This window comes from Astatotilapia calliptera, chromosome 19 (assembly GCF_964374335.1).
Source record: "Astatotilapia calliptera chromosome 19, fAstCal68.1, whole genome shotgun sequence".
NCBI classification, from domain to species: Eukaryota; Metazoa; Chordata; class Actinopteri; order Cichliformes; family Cichlidae; genus Astatotilapia; species Astatotilapia calliptera.
Genome location: NC_137440.1, coordinates 24,341,698 through 24,356,389, shown reverse-complemented (window position 1 = coordinate 24,356,389; position 14,692 = coordinate 24,341,698). Strand labels below are relative to the sequence as shown.

The 14,692-nt window shown below is 40.7% G+C and overlaps 1 protein-coding gene across 1 annotated transcript; it reads left to right on the top strand.

The window, feature by feature from the left end:
• The first annotated feature begins 4,198 nt into the window (after nt 1-4,198).
• bmp4 (bone morphogenetic protein 4) lies at nt 4,199-14,455 on the top strand. The gene is made up of 4 exons (XM_026152662.2): nt 4,199-4,496; nt 8,347-8,469; nt 9,113-9,477; nt 13,258-14,455. The coding sequence occupies exons 3-4, from the start codon at nt 9,120-9,122 to the stop codon at nt 14,109-14,111; spliced, it is 1,212 nt and encodes a 403-aa protein (XP_026008447.1). The 5' UTR covers nt 4,199-4,496; nt 8,347-8,469; nt 9,113-9,119; the 3' UTR covers nt 14,112-14,455.
• Nucleotides 14,456-14,692: the final 237 nt, after the last annotated feature.

The window sequence follows — 14,692 nt, the reverse complement described above, 5'->3', positions numbered from 1 at the left end:
GGTCTGATGATATTTTCCAGCAAGAGTGCCAATAAGAGGTGACTTGGCATGGCTTATTTTTATTGTGAACTCAAAAGGTCACTGATACTGTCTTTGCTAAAGTTTTTGTGTGTTTCTTTGACTACAGAAGAACAAAACCCCAAGTGGGTCGGCAACTTTTTGCTTAAACATTCTTTGTAAAAGGGGAGTTGTAGGGTTTATTTAAGCATGACATCTGTTGAACGGGGTGGGCTGGAAAAGACGCTGGGCCACCTTTGTTCTCGTGAAAGAGACTGGAAGCAGTTTGGTGGGGGAAAGAAGAGTTTCAACACAGTTATCCCAGAGAGGCTCAGATCAGTTCAACATCCATTCTTCTCCATTTTCTTTTTGTTTACTTCTAGGTTCATGAGTTTACATGCCAATTCCATTACAGGGATTAAAATAGTTTGTCCAATCTATCCTCAGACTTTGCTTCCCTTGTCTGTCTCCCTCCCTGAACCCCCCACACCACTTACAGACTTTTAGGTCTCAAGGCTGGGTTAGGGGATTACAGGACAAGCAACCCTCAGCCCGAGAACCCAAAGAAACACGAGGCAGCTGTGCTGAAGAATGTTCCAGTGAGAAATCCAAGCATTAGCAGTGAAAGCTGAGGTTTGATCAATGGCTGTGGCGCGTGTCTGCACTAGTGAGCACTTTGCAGAGCCTCTGAGGTAGAAAAAAAGAGAAAATTAAGGTGTGTTATGACATCAGGCTGGAGGTCTAGGTGCTCGGGTCACCTTTGAGCCGCTGCTGATTAAGGGCTGGTGTTCACAGGTGAGCAGCTCCGAGCAGGATTTAGTGACACAGGTAGGTGAAATCACTCCACTCTCCCAGCTTACGTTAAAACAGCAAAGCTGCTGACCTTTCCCCACAAATAGCTGCAGGCAAATGTCAGAAGATAAGTGAGCTCTTTGACCTGCTCAGTTTAGTCAAAGAAAAGAAAAACAGGGTGAACTTTCCATGCAACTTCTACCTTCCTCAATAGATGTTCGCGCTACCAGAATGCTGATGTTTTTACATGCCTGAATTTGACATTTCGGGACTTTTTTGCCATCTATAGAAAACTTTGGACTCAGAGGTGCAAGCAGTGGGAAAGCTCCTCACTGACTACCTGTGGTTCTAAGCCGCCCACATTTGATAATCTCCTTCGTATCTGAGGAGCTCAAAGAGGCTAAACCCAGTCAACAGCTTGGAATGGGCATCCACCACATTACTTGCACTCAAGACAGTTTTGAAAGTTAACCTTTCAGTCCACTTTAGGGTGACTTGTGGTGTATTTTGGATTTTAAAAAATCTCACCTTTAATGTAAAAGGATCACAAAGAATATAGTAGAATATTTTTTAAAGTTTGAATATATGTGTGTTCATACCCATACGATGAGTATGAGTAAAAAATATTCTACATAGTAATAATAATAATAATAATAATAAAGATCTTAGAGCTTTACTGAGACAACTGTTTTTTAATCATCTAAAAAAAATGAAATCCACTCTCATGCAGGCAAATAACATACTTTACATCTATCATATCTGACAGGTGACGTGTGCTTGAACTGTTTAACTTTTCTTTTTTCACTGGTACAGGATGGATTGAGTTTTATCTTATCTGTCCAAAATAAATTGCGCCATAATTCAGGTTTTGTTTTTATTTTTTTCCGCTTGTTTGTGTTTACTTCACTAGTTTGAAGCTTATCTTCTGTTTAAAACTTGCAATACAAAGTCATGCTGGTGTAATCTTGTTTTGATGGATGAGACAACCACAGGTTACGTACATCACCCTGATGCAGCCTTATACGTCTTTGTATCTTTTGACCTCACAGAAACATCCTGTCCATTGTTAATTCACCTAAAAACACCGAGAGGATTATTATGTTGGAATTTCCACCCGCACATTAAATAAACTGTCGAGAAGGAAACACACTCTTTTTGTTGGTTTGTCTTTTTTTTTTTTTTTTTTTTTTTTTTGCTTTAATTAATCATAAAACCTAAAGTCAAATAGGACTGAATCTCTGAATGGCAATCAACATGATGAAGAGGGCTTAAGGACTTGAGAGGAACCAGTTTAATAGCAAAAACATCTCTAAAAGGGCAATCTGTAAGATTATTCGTTTAAAAACTAATAAAAAAAAGTAAAGAATTTAAAGCTATTAACAATATGGAAAAGATGTTTGTGTTGCATTACAGACATTGTATCAGCACGGACTCATATCATTCCACAATGCAACTTTTAACTCAAGATGTGATATAATGTACCATCCAGTATTTACTTAGTCTATCATGAGAGAGGGAATTATTAGTGTGTATTATTCTGACATGCTGTCAATCTTAATGTAAGACAGGAAGTGAATCAGAAAACTGGATTAATGTGAAAGCCATCCAGCTATAAAGTCTGTTTTAGCCTAGCACCACTTACTGCACACAAGCTTCTGATTTCTATGCTGTGGTAGTACTTGTTGATAGAAGACTGGATGCTCTCCATGCACCTTAGAAATCAAAGAAATCGAAAATAAGGAGGCAGAATAGCACTCCTAAATATCCAGAGTGACCGCAGTGGATTTTTTTTGTAAAACAATACAACAACCCCTTCCTAATTCTACCATGCACAGCTTTACAAAGCAGTTTTACAGTCTAAAACTCATCCTGCACCAATGTGTGATACACAGTACATCACATGCAATTTTAACAATACTGCAACTCAGTGGGGAACCACAACCAAATGAATGCAGGTGAATCTTTTTTTTTTTTTAACAACAGGAAGTTTTAAGTTACATTATACAAAGAATAATACAGTAACTGTAGTACTGTAGTAAAACTGAAACTGCACGACCTATCTGACACTCATCTATGCATTCTAACTCTTGCCAACCCTACAAACCTGTAATATTAAATATAGACTCTTGGGCACTGGTGTGATTATTCAAGCTGTTAAATCTTCAGTTAAAAGTGGTTAAATATGGATCAAAAAAGAAAAAAAGAAAAAAAAACAGGAAAGAAAAAAAAGCTCTAAGTCTGACGAAAAATAAATGAGCAAGGTCTCATCAAAAAGACAAAATGCACATGTATACAGTGCATAATGCTGGAAGACTAAAATCTGGGAAAGAACAAGTGGAGATAATATTTATTAAGACTGCAAACAAACTAAAACAAATCTGTAATGTTTCTGGCACATTTTAAATGCTTTTTAAACATATACAGGAGCAGAAACGTTTTAGTCATAACACGGGGAAACGGATTTTTATCTTTTTAAGCAGCGGTTCGCCAAACGGAATCCTTCAAGGAATAATTTCAGTCATACTTTAAAAAAAACAGGACTGAAAAGAACATTATGGCTGAATTTAGATCTTTTTTAGTACGTGGTATTAATTGTGATTATCTGCTTTATTAATATCATTTTCTTTATCACCGTTCCACATCCGTAGTTCTAAAACGACAGTCATTTTAAAATCATTCAGACAGATGGCCCACTGTGGGGTTAGGCAGTGATTGAAATGTTACACAAGTACATAACGGTGATACCAGTCATATAAAATGTCTATATGTTAAATGAACCCTCTACTAAGTTTAAAGAGCAGTCATGAAGTTCCGTGAAACCCCTCATCAAAAGCACTATCGAAACATGGATCCACGGCATGCGATCGTGGAATAATTTCAAATGACGATAACAATAAGAAGTGCAAGAGGCAGAAAAGCTATTTTGTAAAGTTGTACATTAGTGGGAACACATCGCTTATATCGGGGAAGCCAATCACTTTGAATACATTTCATAAATTTTGATGAAGGATTAAAGAAAAAGCCTTTAACCAATAAAAATGTACGCACGTGGCCACGTGTATATATATATTTTTTTAAATAATTAAATATGCATAGCATTTTTAAAGTAGACCAGTTGTTTACATCTGCAGGTACGCAAGGCGTTTATTTATTTATTTATTTTAGGTTAGGTCACTAACACGTTGCATATGGAGACTTACCGGGCATTTGACCCGCTGGGCGTTATTTAAAGACAAAATGCAAAGTTTCACATAGTGAAAAGGGGGGAAAAGCGCAGTGAGTTGTCTTTATTTAAAGTGGAGGAGGAGGAGGAGGAGAGAAGGGGGGGGTTATCCAAGGTGTTTGAGACAGATGAGGGAGGTGGGGGTCGTGGAGGAAGGAGGAGGCAGAGAGGGTAAATTGGGCGGACACATAAAAACTGCAAGGGGCCATAGATGCTGGATCATTTGAAAGCCTGCAGTCCTGCGCGCCGATCGCCCTAGTGAGCCGCACTGGAGACGAATAAGAAGCCCCGCTGCAGAGCCCGAGCGCCGGCCTTCACTCCTCTTGTCCGTTCTGAGGTGTCGCTAAAGGATTAATGAGCCAAAAAGGCGCATAATTTCTCCTTTAAGGCACATTTCGGCTTTTTTTCGGCGTTACGCCTGGACTGCCTTACACCTTCCCTTTCATATTCACTTCATTCGAGGATACCTGTACCTCTACTGATGGTAAGCGCTCACCAAACGACACATTTAGACTACACACATCAAAGAGTCAACAGCGAAACTTAAAAAAAAAACAACAACAACAACAGCAACAACATACAGACACACACATCTTTGAGCAAGAGAGGCTCTCGCTGAAGTGTTGTTACTTTAAGTTTGGGTCTCTCCTTTGTGCGCATTTAAGCGACTCCGCTGAGAGTTTAAACACCGTTCCGGGATAAATGCGCGAGAATAAATGGGCATAAAAAACACTCACAGCGCGCGGAACTCATTCAAAAACCGATATAAAAGTGCATTTTGGAACGAATGGCGCTGTGATCATGGCCAAACAAGTAACAGGTTATTGTGCCCGAGACTTGAGCCGATGACAAATCAAGATGAGGTCATGTCCAAACACAGCGTCAGATTTTGCTGTTCTGTTTTTTTATGTCTTTCATTGAAATCGCCAGCGTTGCGCACGTGTATGCATTTTATAATTCAGTTTAACACTGATTAAACATCTGTAACTGCTTCTTGTCATCCAAGTATGAAGGCTCGTATGAACGATGGAGGTTGACAGATCAGAGATGAGCGATAATGAAAATAAGTTGGGGGGTTTCTCGCAAAAGATGAAGTTCATTTCATTTTACCGCACGGGTTTTGAACAATAATTGACGCATAATTGCGCCAGGTGACCGAGCTGATGTCCAGTAATGACATAATGCTTGCGAAAACATGAAATGCTAATACATTACAGCTGCAGAGTCTTGCAGATGTGAGTCCGGTTTGTTGTCCACTCACGTGTTTTTCATCTGTTTGCAACAAGTCGTTGTAAAGATAAATCCTGTCATTTAATCCGGTAAAACTGCAGCAGGGAAAATTGCGGCCTGCGGACGCCCGGTCTCCTTGGCACTCAGTTTAGTTTGCAACTCAAATTCATCTCGTGAACTGCAGAGGAGCAGAATGGCCAAATAAATTAATTTTAGAATTACTTTTATATATATATATATATATATATATATATATATATATATATATATATATATATATATATATGATATATATATATATATATATATATATATATATATATATTATATATAAAGAAGTCACATGTCACTTCTGGTGATGGCTTTAATTTTTTTCGGTCATTTTCCTTGTCAGCCTCCGTCTGATTGTTCTGGGTTTTCCGTTATTAACGCACAATTAACAACACACTTTTTTTTTTTAATTTAAAAGAAAAAACGTGCCATTGACACTTTCCCCTTTATTTTTCAATAAAAGGAAAAAAACCCGACAGGATACATCAAAAAATCCCACACACCTCATCTTTTCCCTCAGACTTTTTGCCTTTTGTTTATAATGCCAGAGAAACATCATTGTATGTTGTAATTTCGAGCTTGAGAAATTTAAAAAATATCCCAACCTGCACATAAAATATAGAATTTTCTTAGGCTGACTGGTTAAATATTATTATTTAGCTTTGTTAATTTGGTTACTACAAAGCAAAAAAAAAAAAAAAGACAAGAAAAAAAAAGAAAAAGTGTTTGACATTTGGGGTTGTGTGTGTTTTCTTTACCTATTGCTCATTCCAAGAACATGGCATTATTTTGGGACTACCATTCAAATACATAAATGTCTTCTAATTATACAGGCAGCAACCGGAATTAAGCATAGACATTGCCACTGATCAATCAATAAGTAGAACCCTGTGACTAAAATGATAAAATCACTGTTCCACAGTGACCTGTTGCTCTCCTCCCTCTCTCCCTCCCTCATTCCCATCCTCCCTCCCACCATCACTGTCAAATTCCTCAGGAAACACATCTGAAGAGCCATGTGCATAGTCTGATCACATTATCTCTGGTCAGAGAGAGACAGAGAGAGAGAGAGAGAGAGAGAACGAATGAGAGAGGCCAAGGGGGATCAAGCAAAGCCAAGGGCAGTTTGACTGCTGCAGCCTAATTGCAGCCTGGTCTGCAACGGTTGCTGCAAAATGTATTTCTGTCACTTAGTGGAAAGCTTTTCTGTGTGTCCAGCTTTGTTTTATAATCTCATGTTGTTTTCGTTTGTTTGATTGAGAGGGCAATAAATGACTGCACGTTTATGATGAGTGCAGAGGTGTGGGTGGCGATTTTTTTGCTGCTGTTGTTGTTTTTTTAAGAATTTGGTGTAAAACTATTTCTTATCGCTCTTGGTGAAAACAGGCCAGTAAACACGAGCACACTGGCTTGAGAGACACAGAGCTGAGCGTTACTCCCTGTCTGCCTTACATCTTCTTTCATCATCATCGCACCATTTTGAGTGTCTGTCTGTTTTAGCCTGCAGCTTTGTCAGTGGCTGGTTACAGTTACAAGATGTTCTGTATGGTCAGTGTTTTTGAGTGCTATGAATCCCTGTAATCATGGGAGAGGCCCTCTCTGTACAATGAACGTTTGTTGTCAGAGATGTACACACACACAGACTCTCTCACACACACACACATTTATCCCCTCACCCCATGGGTAATAGAGCTGATCATGTTCTGAATCCTCCTCACTCTTTTTGCTGCAGTTCTCACGAACATGCAAATGGTGGCACACACTTATGCGGACACGCACGTCAATGCATGCGCTGCGTTTTGCAGTCGTGCGCGCGCACACTGCATGTCACCCTCTCTTCTTGCACAGTGGATCTTGTGTCATGACCGAGAAAAGGAGGGTCAAACCGAGGTCAAAGTCTAATACCGTTAGGGAAATAGATCCTAGATTGCATGTATAGTGAGGCATGCAGGAGGCAAGTTAATCACATAGATATGAAGCCAGGCATGCTAGCAAGCTGAAAAACACAAACTGTATGTGACACACGCACACACACGCAGATAGAGTGTGAGCTAATATGCTTCCTCACTGTGCAGTAATTCTTGGTTGTGCTCCAGTGGAACAAGATCCAAATGATGACCGAAGCCTTGTGTCACTTTGGAGTGTTTGTTCCATGATGCTGTTGTTGTGGTCACTTAAAATTCAGTAACCTTGTTAGTGCGATTCAGCAGCACTTAACACTTCAAATGAGGTGTACAAACTGAATCATTTGATCCATGTTGTTCTTGTTAAACCTGCCTGTTAAAGCTCTGACTTTTCCCTTTTTGGAAAGTGGTTCTTTTTTGTGTGTGGAAGTGTTATATATATATATTTTTAAATTAGTCTTCTAGAAGCACATTCTGCTCAGTATATCATGCGTACATCAGTGGTGAATGTACTACTGTATGTACAGTGTTATCAAAGTAGAGAAGTCCTGCCATCAGAGTCACAACCCATGCGAGCTCTAAAATGGAAGAGAAGCTCTTCTAAGAAGAATCTGTTTAGTTCCTTGTCTAAAATAGGTCAACTCAGTCGCTTGGAGGGGTAAAGGCTGAGTGGGTTTTCAGTTTTAGTAAACCAACAGCCCTCTTATCTTGAATAAAGAGTTTGCTAATTGTGATCAGACTTGTTTTGTGCTCTGTGGGTTCTGACGTTTTTCTGTTGAACCTGGCGCTAATCAGATTTTTAGCTTGTCATTAATGTAAAGTAGGAAGCTGCTTTTCAAATGGGTGTCTCTGAAATAGATGTAAGCATTGAATAAGTTGTATTTTCTTACCAAGGTGGGTGTCAAGCATTAGGTATCTGCTGTCTGTGTTGTAGCACATGCCTACTTACATTCCACTTACAGCAAATAGCTAGCTTACCCACCAGCCAAAATGATAAGCCTTAAAGAGACACTGGGTCTCTCTCTCACCAATAAACACACACATACACAAGCTCCTGTGCTACTCTTTGAAGAAATGCCATGTAACAACCTCAAGTGTTTGCAAGTGTCAGTTCACAATATCCCTGTGTTTTTTGCCTTCATCTTTCAGGAACAGGGTCACTTCAAAGTTCTCCTGCAGCCACCCAACGCCACCTGACATTTCCTAGAAGAACGGGTCCATTGCCTGCTCCCAACAAACATGGACTGTTTCCCCATGCTTTATTTTCTGTCGGTAAGTAAGTGGGCCATGCCATTTAAATTTGCGGCATGTGACACGCTGCTAAATCTTGCATCTCCCTTCTCTCTGTCTGCTGACTCACTCATTTATGTGGCGTCTATCCAGACTTGGACTGAAGGTCCCTAAGGGGTGTTGGGCGAGCCACGTGCCTGAGGAAGAGCTTTTTCTTATAAGTGTGTGGCACAATGTCCCAGGTTTGGGCCATGGTTTGTTTGAGCAGAATGTCTTAAGACCGAGACTTTTTATCAAGTTAAGAATTTGCTTAGACCCCAGGGCTGCCTCTTTTATTTGTCTAATTATAGTGGAGGAGACAAGGAGGAAGGGAGATAGTGGGGAGGAATGGCCCTGAGATTCCATTCAAAAAAAAAAAAGATGGGTTCTTGAGCTAGCTGTTTACCTTTGGAGGATAAAGATAAACTCTAAATGGTCTATCTGATCGGAGACTACTTTACTGTAAACAAGGCAGACTGGACTATTGAAACTAATTAGTCTGCCTTTAGTGGGAACATTTATACAAGAGAAAATAATGGTGTTTTGGATGGAGGGTAAGACAAATCTTATAGCTGCCTTTATATCTGCTCTATTTAGCCCTTTTTTTAATCATTTATCTTCCTGTTCCATCTGCTGCTCTCACCAGAGACATCATGATTCCTGGTAATCGAATGCTGATGGTCATTTTAATATGCCAAGTCCTGCTGGGAGAGAGCAACCATGCTAGTCTGATACCTGAAGAAGGAAAAAAGAAAGTACCTGGCCTGCAGGGTCGTTCGGCCGCTCAAAGCCATGAACTGTTGCGGGACTTTGAGGCCACACTGCTGCATATGTTCGGCCTCAAAAGGCGGCCGCGGCCCAGTCGTTCAGCCACTGTGCCCCGCTACCTGCTGGACCTTTATCGGCTACAGTCGGGTGAGGCTGAGGAGGCCGGAGCGCACGACATTGCTTTTGAGTACCCAGAAAGGTCAGCCAGTCGGGCCAACACTGTGAGGGGCTTCCACCATGAAGGTAAGCAAACACATGAACTCCAGAAAAACAATTTTAAGGAGCACAAAACTGAAAGAAGGAATGTCATTAGTAGGAGGAGAGATGATAAATACAAGTGTCAGCACACAAACCATTACACCACTCTTACAGCAAGGTCGCTGTTGCCAAGCATTCCAATAGTTTTGGTGGTAATGCAGTGCGCTGGCATGGGTGAGGTTTGCTTAGTATTCGGGGTTTTAAAAAAAGCACATTTCCGACATCCCTTGAAACATGATTGTAAGAGTGCTCCACCCATCTCACCATAACCAAGGAATCTAAGGATGTGGTCACCAAACACTGTCTACAGAGGGGCAAAAAAAAAATCTGCTAGACAAGCTCTCAAGAGCCTAATTTGACAAAGCTCTGTGTGTTTGGTTAGCAGCTGAAGTAAAAGCATACCTCCATATTACTGACTTACACTTCTCACCCCACCCAGGAGAACACGGCTTTAAAAAGCCCGTTCTTGGACGGGAATTGTAGTGTGCTCCTCTCTCATGTCTCCAGTTTATATGGAGGGCTCTTTTAGAAGGACCTTCTTCAACGTACAATTATCTTTAATGCTACTCTGCAGACTTCTAAATAAAGCCCCTACTGCCAACAATGTGGGTGCTGAGAGCAGATGCTCGCAACTCTTTGGCGAGATGGAAAAATGGCCTCAAAAAGCTGGTGTGATAGACAGAGTGGAACATTAGAAGGGTTTCTGTTTATTGTGACTGATCCGTTTTAGTATCAAATGCAGAGGTTTCTCTGGGCTTGGAGAAAGTCCAGTTTGAGTGATCTGTGAAACGTAAGCTTAGTTTGAAAAGATAATGTGTTTGGAAAAGAAAGAAAATGATGTATCACTGTTAGTCAGCAAGGAACTCAATTGTACCATGGATAACTGAGAAAACTGGGAATAATTTATGGATAGAGAGGGGAGTGAGGAAGGAGGGATGAGTCAGCCTTGCCAGACGTGTTGCTAAGGTAGCGCACGGCCACATGAACTCAAATGGTAGCGTAGCAAGGCTAGCAAGAAAAGGAAGCGCACCACCGCTAGTACAGGAACTTCTGCATATGATGCAATGTGAACACGCGCACATGTGTGCTTGTGCATCGGTTTCTACTCCTCTACAAGCATTTACCCTTCTTCTGATTTACTAAACTATGTTAATAATATGCTCTGAAGCCTTAAGAGTGGCAGTTCTCGCTTTCATGGCAGCGCCATTGTGTGATGGTATGACTCAGTTAAATGATCTGTCCAAAACATAGGGAGGCACTGCAGCCTGCAGCAGATGGATGATTATGTGAAGAGACATGTTTATAGGCAGGTTAAACTGTGTAACCTCTAACCTTGAATTCAGATGGCACGTTTATTGACTGGGTCTAATTGATGGCATCTCTTTGTTTTACATAAGTTACGAAGTGTGTTAGTGCCCACTTCAAATCTGATTTGGTTGAGGATTTGAATACGCACCGCGTCTTCTCGCAACACCTCCTTTCCCACCGGCTTCAGATAAATGAGATTCTCCTGTACTGTCTGACTCCTTAATGATTATTCATGATGAAAATGATAAATGTCTTAAGTGAATAAACTGCAGAGCTAATCAAAAACACAGCAGGTTTTAATAATGAGAACCACCTGGGTAAGATTAGGGCCTGGGTGTGAAATAACAGGGGTGGATTGAGCAGGAAAATAGTAGACACAACATTCCTTTCCCCAACAATGATGATCTTGCCAGAAATCTGCAGACTGTGCGTGGAATAGGGAGCCTCCACTGTGTTTATACTGTAGCTGTGGTACGTTAATCACCACCCTCCTTGTAATGCATGTTTCAGCAAAGTGCTCAGAGAAAGGCATTGAAAGAAGGGCAGGATAATCCTTAAAGATAGATAAGAAAACACGGACGATATACATTTATATTCTTGAATACCCTGGAGGCCTTTCAAAGTAAACATATTTCCAGTGTACAAAATGATATCTTTATACAAAGAAATGATTTTATATCTAATCATTTTTAAGAAAGCATACAATGCTTGCACAGTATACAAAAAAAAACTGAGTGCACCCCTGTTCAAAATCCTTTAAATGTGATGAGTCAAAATAATTCCAAAAAATCCTAAATAATACAGCTGAAGTACAATACACACCTGTGATCACTGATAAACCTAATACCCGAAACAAAAAATGAGTATACTTGTGATTTCCAATTAGGCTGCATGTATTTACTGTCTGTTTGAGCCTCTATATGAAAAAAGAATTGCCAGAAGAATTGAAAAAATATGATTGTGAGACTTCACAAACACACTTAAACGTTCGTAATTAGGGGCTATAAACCACCGCTACAGCCACAGTGCCCACCTCCTAAAATGACACCAGGGACAGAGAGCTGCTTGCACAATCTAGCATCAGACTTGTCCAGAGAAATGATGCATGCCAGTAAAAAACAAAAAAAGAACAAAACAACAACCTTGCTGGCTCTCCAGCACAGATCTCCAAGACTGAACTTGGTGCATATCGCAGTGATGATTTTGGGAGCATATTATTTGGTTAGATAAATCCAGGATAAACAATTTCTGGAGAAATTGCATTGTAATTGCTGAAAGTTGCTGCAGCCCTTCTGCACACGCATCCAGCAACAGGCTGGGATCAGAACAAACCGTTCAACCCTGTGGTTAGTGGACAATCTTACTTTACCGCCTGAGCCATGGCAGCCACAAAGATATTCACCAGAGTTCTTCATGTTTAACTTTCTCTGAGTTTGCTGCACAGAGTGCCATTAAAAGAAAAACACATAAGATGCTTAAGGCATACTAATATTGATCAGTCATTTAAACTGCAGTCGGCATAAACCTGAAAAAGCAAAGACAAAAAACTACAATGCACTGCTATCCTGCAGGTCTCACTCTCCATCCTAAGTGCGTTCCCAACAGATAAGCACAGCACTTTCCGCTGAGTAATATTTAACTGACACGTCAAACCCTTTTGTTAAACGTGAAAGCCTTTTCTAACCCATTCATCTCCGACATACTACCACTGTTATCACTGCTGTCTTCATACAACGTTACCTTACCTGAGCAGGTTAGAAAGATGTGACTCGCCAAACTCTGCTATCACATCCTTTGACTCTCAGGGATTCCTCGTAGGTTTAGTAGTGACACTAAACAACAAAGATCCACCAAACAAAATCACCAAAAACATTGAAAGACTGATGTGGTGGGAACCAAACTCGGAAATCTTTGCACCCTAAAGTGACACTTTGATGCCACATGCGCTTTTCAAAGAGCTGTCAAGGTGCCTCACTCTTTAACTTTACAACTTCGCATTTTGTTGAAGAACATGCATTTGTCTGAAGAAAAATCGCATTCTGTCTGCTTATTGTGGTTACTTTGCAGAAAGATGCTGGAAAAGTGCTGCCTACCCTAGCTTCAAAACCTAGTAACATTCATTTCATCCTGTCATTGGCAACTGGCAACTGGCAATAACAGGATTATGCTAGAACTCACTGATACTGATATAAATATTACAGAAAAAGTATAAAATGTAAATCTTGGTAGTCAAACATGTAGTGACTTTTGATAACATATAAAAGTAAACATTCTGCTGTTTAACTGAGGAAATGAGTGTAAACTTGTGCAATTTTGAATCAGGATATTGCACATATTTTGTACCCTTGCTATTTTTGCCCTTGCTCAGGATGTATAAGTCTATTTTACATAGTCTCAAAATTATTGAGTTTCTTAGTTAAGCTTGCAGTAAATATTTTTTTTTTTGCTGTATTTCAGAGCACATGGAGCAGCTACATGAGCTGGATGACAGAGGACCCATGCCCATTCGTTTTATGTTTAACCTCAGCAGCATCCCAGAGGACGAGCTTCTGTCTTCCGCAGAACTGAGGCTCTACCGTCATCAGATTGATGAGGCCATTGCTGATGCCATCTCAGACGACCAGGCACTTCACCGAATAAACGTGTACGAGGTGCTCAAAGCCCCCCGACCCGGGCAGCTTATCACACAGCTACTGGATACGCGGCTCGTGCGCCACAACGCGTCGCGCTGGGAGAGCTTTGACGTCAGCCCCGCCGTGCTGCGCTGGGCTCGTGAACGACTTCCCAATTACGGGCTGGCTGTGGAGGTTCTGCACCTCAACCAGACTCCACGCCACCAGGGCCGACACGTTCGCATTAGCCGCTCGCTGCACCAAGAGCCCGGTGAAGACTGGGAGCAGCTACGCCCCCTCCTGGTAACCTTTGGTCACGACGGAAAGGGTCATCCGCTGACTCGCCGGACCAAGCGCAGCCCGAGACAGCGGGGCCGTAAACGCAACCGCAACTGCCGGCGCCATGCGCTGTACGTGGACTTCAGCGATGTAGGCTGGAATGACTGGATAGTGGCGCCTCCTGGTTACCAGGCCTATTACTGCCACGGGGAATGCCCCTTTCCTCTGGCAGATCATCTGAATTCAACCAACCACGCCATTGTTCAGACACTGGTGAACTCTGTGAACAACAATATTCCCAAGGCCTGCTGTGTGCCAACAGAGCTCAGCGCGATCTCCATGCTCTACCTAGATGAACATGACAAGGTGGTCCTTAAAAACTACCAGGAAATGGTAGTGGAGGGCTGCGGCTGCCGCTAACGCACAGACGTACTAAAGTGTGGGCTTGGACTGCGGCACTGAAAAAAGCAACACGGGCGCTAACAAATCGGAAGGTCTTTACTCCCAAAAATGTTCACTTGGACCCTTATTTATAACTTTTATGAGATGTATGTTTGTCTCACTTTTTTTCTTTGACTATATCATATATTTTGACAAAATATATATTTATATCTACATATTAAAAATAAATAAATAAAAATAAATCCTTATTTTAAACATAAAAAAGCTGTACAACTTTTCATAATGTACATTAGATTGTATAAGGTTTTGTTTGTTTGTTTGTTTTGTTTTGTTGAAAAATAGTAAAAACTCTAAAAAGTAAAGTTTATTTACTGGTAATATTTATTGCTTTCATATTATATATAGAAAAAAATAAACAAAAATATGAATTGCTTCCAGTAACACATTCAGTAATATCAAATGATGCATCCTTTGTGTACTTGCATAAATTAGAGCACTGAGTGAATTTGTTACAATGGTGAATTGTATTGGCTTTAATTAAGACGTTCGACATCAATCTGATTATTTTGAAAAGGCCCTCAAAACAAAATCATAAAGGT

Bases quoted from the DNA above. Each gene is read 5' to 3' on its own strand.
- bmp4 (XM_026152662.2), top strand. From the start codon at position 9,120: ATGATTCCTGGTAATCGAATGCTGATGGTCATTTTAATATGCCAAGTC. The intron at 9,478-13,257 runs GTAAGCAAACAC...GCTGTATTTCAG, and splicing joins GAGGGGCTTCCACCATGAAG to AGCACATGGAGCAGCTACAT.